Genomic DNA, 8,908 nt, shown 5'->3' on the forward strand with positions numbered 1-8,908 from the left:
GCACATATGTTTATAATATAATATATATATATATATATATATGCAAATATGTTTATAATATAATATATATATATATATATATATATCGAGCCTCAGACTTAGTGGAAGCAGGCGAGAGCCTCAGCCTTAGTGGTCGCAGTCGAGAGTCGCAGTCATAGTGGTCGCAAGATCCGGTCGCAGTCTTAGCAAATCTCAAGAAATTCAAGGCCCATAAAACTCTCTTATGTAAATATGTAAATATTAGGCAAATATATTTACCGGCGCGGCCGTAGCCTTCTAAAAATCAGACAAAGGACTGAAAAAATATATTTTGCTCTGCTTGTGTACGGGTTTTAGTACAAAGTACATACCGGGGCTAGTTGTTCAATTTCAGAAGGCTATGGGGTATGGGGCTATGGGCTAGTACTTTTTCTAATAAAAAAAGGTCGGTTTTGTAAAAAGCAAAAAACCAGGATCAGCTGCGTATGGAAAAAGTGAAATATACTCTGTAGCTCAGGTTTTGATTGGCATATTATTACAATGGCAGTTTTCGGAATTCGGATTGTTATGAACTATATATTAGTTATTTATCAAAATACAAGTGTATATTTCTATTTTATTTTATATTTGAAGATAAAAAGGCAAAGTATGTACATAAATAAATAGCAGTGGTCAGGTCCAGGACTATATTTTTTAACTAAAAATGTAAAAATATGTAGGTATGTATTTACAGTATGTATTCCAATTTAAATTTAGGAGGCTTATTATTCCTTTTTTGTTTATTTTTTTTGTTTTGTTTAAATAAATAGAGAAATAGTATTCTTGCAACAATAAATAGGCTAATTTTTAAAATTTATATTTCCTTTTAAAAAAACCAAAAACAAGTCAAATAAACCCCCCTCACCAAAACTCGTGTCGTCGATCGTCCAACACTATGTTTATTTATTTATATATTTTGAAAAATATTAAGTCGAATTTTGGAATTCGGAGCTTTATTCTTTCTCTTGTTTTTCTTATTAAATGCAATATTGACCATATAATAACCCCCTAACCGGTTTACCCGTTTTTCTGGGTTTACTCATATTTAAAACAAACGAATCAACAGGTAGAAGAGTAGCACTACCCGATTCCGTAGAAACTTTGCAGTTTGCACGCTTCTTGTGCGCCAAGAGTTTAAGACTCAAGAGTCACAGAAACTCTGAGAGTGCCGCTAAGTTAAATACCGACTGTCGTACGGAGTACAATGTATATAGGTCATATTTACAAAGACTATGATTGTGTACCGACCTTGGCTCATGGTCCTGACCTACTCGGAGCAATTTACAATAGCCATAAAAAATACTATTATATATATGTATAATTATATTCAGATTTGTCCAGTCAGTCCGGTGAGTATCGTATAATACAACCAAATGAGAGTGTTGCAGAGCGCCACTATATCCGCTCTGGCCATGAGCAGGGCCTTAGGCAATGTATACGATTATGATAGCAATCACGTAGGTAGTATACTAAATGGATATGTTACAAAAGATATATCAAACGACAATCGGATGATAGTCGAGGCTGAGCTTCTCGGAGAAGTGTTGTCACTAGAGCTGGAACCGAGGTCAGTATTAGCTCCCGACTTCGAATTGCATATAATATCTGAAGGCATGACGAAGATTAGAAAGCATCGTGAAAACATTGTACAATACACTTACAGTATAAGCTCAGCACAAAATCAGAACCTGAACGGAATGGCGACGTTAAGCGCCGATGGGAGTATTGTTGATGTACTGTTAAATACCAAAAGGCGCCTACTCTCTGGCCGTCGTTCTGGTGATGGTACAATAATTTTTTACGATACAAGTTCGCAAATCGAACTACAAGGTAATTTAAATCGGCAAGTAGGCGAGGATAGGAAACGTGCACGGGCTGAGAGGCGGAATATTAAGTTCGCGCCGGTGACAAAAAGTGCAAATCGAGTCAAAGAACAACTTATAGAGAAACCGGCAGGGCAAGTAGGCGATTTTGGACATCATTTGAATGTATTGCATCGCACTTTGCGTCAAGAAGAGCCTTTGAAGCAAATAGATCTAGTCCTAGACTTTGACTATGATCTTTTCTTTGCCCTCGGTAGCGATGAGGAAGTTTGTCAACAGAAGGCGCTGTCTCTAGTAGCTGCCGTGAACGTTATATATGAGAGTCAGTTGGGGCTAACGCATTCTCTAAAGTCAGTCAATGTTCGCTCGGTACCCAACTATAGCGCATCCGAAAGGCAAAGTCTTTTATTTGAAGTAGAAGATCAATGGCAACCATTGGAACCTTCTCGTGAGTACGGTGCGTTAGTTCTTGTCACAGGGAAGGTTTTTGCAGACGGCGTTTTGAATGCAGAAGCTAACTCTGTTTGTCAAGATCTTTGGAAGTATGGACTGGCTTCGATGATGGACAGTCCCACCGTCGCTTCAGCAATTGATACGCAGGCCTTACGTTTGGCTCATACACTTGGTCATATGTGGGGTGCGGCGAGCCATGTTGCTGAGTCAGGATTCGTTATGTCGACCACTGAAATTGCAGATCAGGCCTCATTTAAAGATACGAGTATTGCTGACATCAATGCGTATATAGCCGAATACGGTCCTCTATGCTTGACTGAAGTACAGCCGGAAGTAGGGCCCTGCTCCGTCAGTCCGTGTCTGAATGATGGTACCTGCCTCGATGACCCGGGCGCTGCCCTAGGGTATCGCTGCGAGTGCGGCGGTGGGTTCGCTGGCGCGAATTGTGATGAAGTCGGAAATAGTTGTTCATCAAAACCTTGCAAGAACGGAGGTGTTTGCACTCCGACAGAGTCTGAGTTCTCGTGTACATGCGCTTTCACGGGGTTCACCGGTCCTACTTGTGAAGTTGATGTTGACGAATGTGCCTCGCAAAACCCGTGCAAGAATGGCGAATGTGTCAATGAAGAAGGCACGTTCTCTTGCACATGCGACGCAGGTTTTTCCGGTAGACTTTGCGACAGTGTTGCTTGTGTAAGTGGCAGGTGCAAGAATGGGGGTACCTGTACACCTTCCACTGTTGCACCATATTACGCCTGTGAATGTGCAAGTGGATTCAGTGGGACGGTGTGCTCTACCAATGTAAACGACTGTCGAAACCCGGCTTTGAATCTTTGCGATGCGGAGCACAGCACCTGTAAAGACGAAGTGAATGGTGTGTCTTGCATATGTGATGCGGGATATCTGCCACCATATTGCATCGAGTACAGCTGTCCCTGCGTTAATGATGGTGTATGTGTTAAGAGTGGAGAAAACACCGTTTGTAAATGCCCGGCCGGACATTGGGGCCCTAATTGTCAGAATACTCCAAGCGCGTCCAACAAATGTCTTGTTGATGGAGTCAAAGACGCCTGTAATGGAAATGGCAACTGTAAGGAGACAGATAATGAACAAGGGTTCCTATGCGAATGTGTTGAAAATTGGGAGGGTACTACATGTAACAAATCCACCGTGGATTATTGTGCATTAAGACCCTGTCAGTTCGCCGGCACCTGCTTATCGCTAGACACCGGTCATAGATGCTATTGTCTTCCAGGCCGCGGAGGAGACAATTGTGAACTAGATATGAAAGAGTGCGATTCGAATCCCTGTCAGAATGGAGGCGCATGTGTCGAAAAACACAATCGGTATCAGTGTGTTTGTGACCAGGCTAACTGGACTGGTGATGTGTGCGATCAAGCAGTGTAAACTCGGCGCGAGGGAGATATTTAAATTGTCTAGGCTCCAAATTCGTCTCCAGCATCGCTCTGGTATCTAAATCAACTCGTTAACAACATAATCGGATACTATTCGAGGATACCTTCACTTGTGATTTGGTGATGTATGAGATCAAGTGACTTCTCATATGCATCACAGAAGGCTTCTCTAGCTAGAGCACTTAATTTATAGCTATTATTGCTCTGCTTCTGCGGACGTAGTTAACGTCCCGCAGCTTAGTGACGCGGTAAATGAGATATGTCTTTCAGTGCCTTGTAGACGTTTGCTACAAAAAGATAGCTTTACTTTTTCTTGTCCTTTTTTCAAACTCTGTCAGTCAACAGAATACAAATCGATGAAATCATCAAATCGTATCCATGTCCTAGGGACATAGTATTTTGTGCAAGCAAATGTCTATACATAACATACAAAATTTCACACGCACGACAGACACAAAATTATTATTTACATGCAACATAAAGAATATCTAATATTCTATTTTGTAAATCTACAGCTAGGCAGGTTGGCCGATATCGTGACGCTGTCAGTCGCTCATTGTGTTGCATATATATTTTATGTATTTATTTATTTTTATATATTTATATTAATTATATATATTTTATTTATGTCTCTCTATATATATATATATACGTTCGTACATACATATATATATGTATATATGTGTATGTATATATATTTATCTATTTATATACATGTACAAATATATATATCTTTGTGTGTGTGTGTGTGTGTGTAAATATATGTTTATATATATGTATATATATATATAGATGTATTTGTATAGAAGCATATATAAATGAATATATATAAATGTGTGCGCGTGTGTGTGAGAGAGAGTGAGTGTGTGTGTGTGTATTTATATAAAATATACACGTACTTATACATATACATAAATTATAGATATATATATATAAATATTTATATATGTATATATATTTGTATATATATATATAAATATATATGTATGTGTGTGTGTGTGTGTGTGTGAATATATATATATATATGTGTGTGTGTGTGTATGTATGTATATATATAAGTCATATATTTATATATATAGATATATATATATATATATATATAATTATAATTATATACACATATACAATTATAAACACATATACAAACATATACTTATATACATGTGTGTGTGTGTCTGCTTCTGTGTTTGTGTATGTGTGTATGTGTGTGTGTATGTGTGTGTGTGTGTGTATGTGTGTGTGTGTGTGTGTGTGTGTATACGCACACGTAGACACATATACACGTGTGTGTGCCCATACATACACGAGGACACGCACGCACGGGAAAACGCGGGCACGGGCCTGGGCACGGGCAGGGGCACGCGTGTGCAGTTTTCCAGTAGCATACTCCGGTTGATGATGCATCATCGCTCTCGGTATGGCAATTGTATGTCAATCAAGAGACTTTATTAACAGAACCTGAAATCTATTTGTTAGTAGGCAGTGTTCTTTTCTATTTTTTGAAAACTCGTGTTTTTGTGTCCATCGACCTCGGATACCAAAATTTTGCAATATTTACATAACAAATATGCTCAAATATGTTGATATGGGTTTTTTGTATATATTGACGTCTTTTATGAAACACGTCGTATAAATACGTAGAGAATTGGGCGTGAACCTCATGGGGAAGAGAGTTTGCATCATGGGAGCTGGCGCCATCGGCGGCCTATTAGGAGTGAAACTGGCAGTGTCGGGAAACCAGGTAACTTTCGTAGCACGAGGTGCACACTTGAAAGCTATGTCAGAAAATGGATTTACACTAGCGATGGCTGATGGCACGATCCACAACACTAAGGATTTAGACTGTCAGTATACGGACGACCTGAGCACGATACACCAAGAACAAGATGTTATCATAATATGTTTGAAAGGCCATCAGATACAGAACATGCTCACGGATATGAACAACAGCAGGATACTTGGCGAATCAACCATGTTCGTGACGACCCAGAACGGTATACCTTGGTGGCTTTTCCAGTGCTGTCCCGAAGGTTCTGAAATATGCAAGTACGAAAACACTGTGGTGCGTGCAGTAGATCCGGATGGCAGCCTCTTCAATGGCATTGATCCGAAACGCATCATTGGGTGTGTATCGTATCCAGCTGCCCGCGTTTCGAAGCATGGCACCGTCGAGCATTTAGAAAGCATACGGTTTCCAGTAGGTGAACTCAATGGTAGTATAGACTCAGCTCGGATCAAAATGCTGAGTAACTTACTGGTAAGATATCATGATTTACATTCTTATTACATATGTAATGCTATCGAAAAGTAAAACAGAACGTTTTTGTGCTTACGCTGAAGTGCTTACCTCCCTTGTCCAGGTGAGCGAGTCGGATGTTATTACTGAAAATATGGGTGTACACACACGCGCGCACACACACATACACACGCACGCATGCACACTCACTCACTCACACATATATATATATATGTGTGTGATACATTTATATATTTGCATATGCAATTTATATATATACATACATATATATATATGTATGTATGTATATATATATATATATTTATATATATATATATATATATATATATATATATATATATATATATATATATATATATAGTATACATCTATATATTTTTCTGGTAAGAACGCTGTTATATTGTATTCAATGGAATGTGGTCATTCTCACGTCATTTTGAAGCTTTCTTTTATGTACGATTTATGTGTTACGTGAAGTGGCGGTAATTGCAGATCAAAAACATAATTTTCGAGTTCTAACTTTCTGTTGTAAATAGACGTATGTGTCTGACTGTCTATTAGACAGGATAAAGAAGAAAGAGTGGGGGGAAATCTATCCAATTCACTAGATCACTAATTGGTGCTCTAGCACACAGTTGAACAAAAGCAGCTGCTTTAGGTACGTTCTATGTACGTTCTATGCTTTTCCACATTACAGATCGCGGCTGGCTTTAAATCTCCGATTCTTCCAGATATCCGTTCAGAGATTTGGCTTAAACTGTACGGGAGTGTCGCATTCAACCCGATCTCCGCACTTACACACTCAACACTAAAAGAAATGTGTGAATATGCAAGCACCAGACAACTCATTGAGTTGGTGATGGGTGAGATAGAAGAGGTTGGCGGCCGGCTGGGCCTCACTTTAAGGGTCAGCAAGGACAGGCGCATCGGCGGAGCAATCGCAGTTGGAGAGCACAAAACCTCAATGCTTATGGTATTTTTTAAATGTCTGATAAGTTGTGGCTACTCTGCCACCCTTGACAGTACTGTGTAGACATTTACACCTATTTTGTCTTTTTTGTTTTTTTCGAATGCAGTGAGTCAGCGAAATGCTACACGCCATATATAGCTTGTAATTATATGCATCAACTTTTCAGGATGTCGAGAATGGAAAGCCGATGGAAATTGACGGTCTGGTAGGCAGTGTTGTAGAGCTTGCAGAGTTGACAGGTACGTATATACGATTTGATTGTTCAATTTAGAAGACTATGATTTGATACTCTTTTTTTTCCTTTTGATCAGCAAAAGCGTATTGCGCACAATCTTCTTGAATCTGACGTCTGCTAACTATAAATGTATTTCTATTTGTGGGCGGCATACAATAAAATGAAGGGTCAGATATACCGCACACGAGGACGATTTTCTGTCTTGTCAACATGCTTGGTTACATCATTGCCAAGCATAGTGTGGCATTCCCAGAACAGCAGCTTGGGACAGAATAAACGCTGCTTCTAAATAGCGTGTGATATAAAGTAGCTGAACGGTACTGAATTTTCTGATATTTTGAAATAAGTGCTTGGGAGTCGAGAGTGCGTTTTTGCAGTTGCTTTCTCCACAAAATACTGCAATGTTCATCTGATTTATCAAACAAAAAAACCCCCCACCCTCGTCGTCGCTTAAAAATATCGAATTCTCACCTTGAATATGATACCTTCATTCAGAGCGAGTTTTGTCCGACCAGATTAGTGAAACCATCTAATGTGTTTCCAAAGCGTTAGTAAGCCACAGAGATACAAATTGATCAAGATATAAGTTTCTTTATTTGTTTTTATTAATATTTGCCGCTTTTAGTCTTGATCTTCCATCCCAGAATCAGGGACTTGTTTTATATACATAACGTTGTTGCATCTGTAACGAAACAAAATAAAACAAAATAGGTTACAGATAAGGTTTTTAAAGTAGACAATGCGCTGTATGTGCAATTTTGTAGACAAAATATCCAGAAATGCTGTAAGAGCTACTATGTTCTTGGTGCGAAGATGTAAAAACGGAGATGCAAACATCGTAATTTTCAACGCGTATCTAACAAGTTATCATGGGGGAAAATGATGGGCTTAGAATTCTGCACAAGGAAGTCAATCGAATCGCATGTTCATTTAGCGAATATTCTGGGCACATACCTTACTAACACCTCTCCCAGGTTTCCGGCCAAAGTACCGTCAATATATTCCTCTGTATTCGCCAGCTGTAGAAGGGAGAGAGCATCGTCAATGCTTACGTACAGACAGATGATGTACATACAAGCATGTGGTACTTGTTTGAGATCAGTACACATACAATGAACGATCTAAAGCGGTGACTAACAATTCCAAGCAGTTGGATAGCGGCAAAGTTAAATTGAAGTGAGTTACCTGTAGATTCATGTACGCGTCGTGTGAAACAAGGATCCCTTTGTATTCCATTCCCCATTTGAGTTTGACGACAATCGGCTTACCGGTATTTTCCGCCAAAAAAGGCTTAGGGTTGACGATATTGATCTGCAGTAAAGCAACAGGTGTTCGAGAAAGTGTCAAAGACAGGAAACTTTATAGACTCGACACAAATGATTTCGGAATATCCCGACCACAATTAATATTCCAATCCCCCACTCAATCATGCAAGCCGCGAGATGTACACCTCACTTTTGATAAAATTGTCTGTAGACGTAGAGAGAAGACTAACTTCCGACAACGGTTCAAAACCTTGAATCCTTGACCTAATTCTGCTGAAGGATGAATGCTAAAACGAAAGCCTAATCGTCTGTAACGACGGTGCGATATTCAACAGGACAATGTTCCGAGACAGTAAATATCACAAGAACAACCATAATATATATATATATATATATATATATATATATATATATATGTGTGTGTGTGTGTGTGTGTGTGTGTGTGTGTGTGTGTGTGTGTGTAGTAGTAGTA

The 8,908-nt window shown here is 39.2% G+C and overlaps 1 protein-coding gene across 1 annotated transcript; it reads left to right on the forward strand.

Moving 5' to 3' along the window:
* Nucleotides 1–1,391: 1,391 nt before the first annotated feature.
* On the forward strand, nt 1,392–7,447 carry SARC_11877 (hypothetical protein; the record flags this gene model as incomplete). The annotated part of the gene is made up of 5 exons (XM_014294029.1): nt 1,392–3,640; nt 5,351–5,966; nt 6,664–6,939; nt 7,103–7,175; nt 7,338–7,447. The coding sequence occupies 5 exons, from the start codon at nt 1,392–1,394 to the stop codon at nt 7,445–7,447; spliced, it is 3,324 nt and encodes a 1,107-aa protein (XP_014149504.1).
* Nucleotides 7,448–8,908: the final 1,461 nt, after the last annotated feature.

This window comes from Sphaeroforma arctica (genome assembly GCF_001186125.1).
Source record: "Sphaeroforma arctica JP610 unplaced genomic scaffold supercont1.1931, whole genome shotgun sequence".
NCBI lineage: Eukaryota > Ichthyosporea > Ichthyophonida > Sphaeroforma > Sphaeroforma arctica.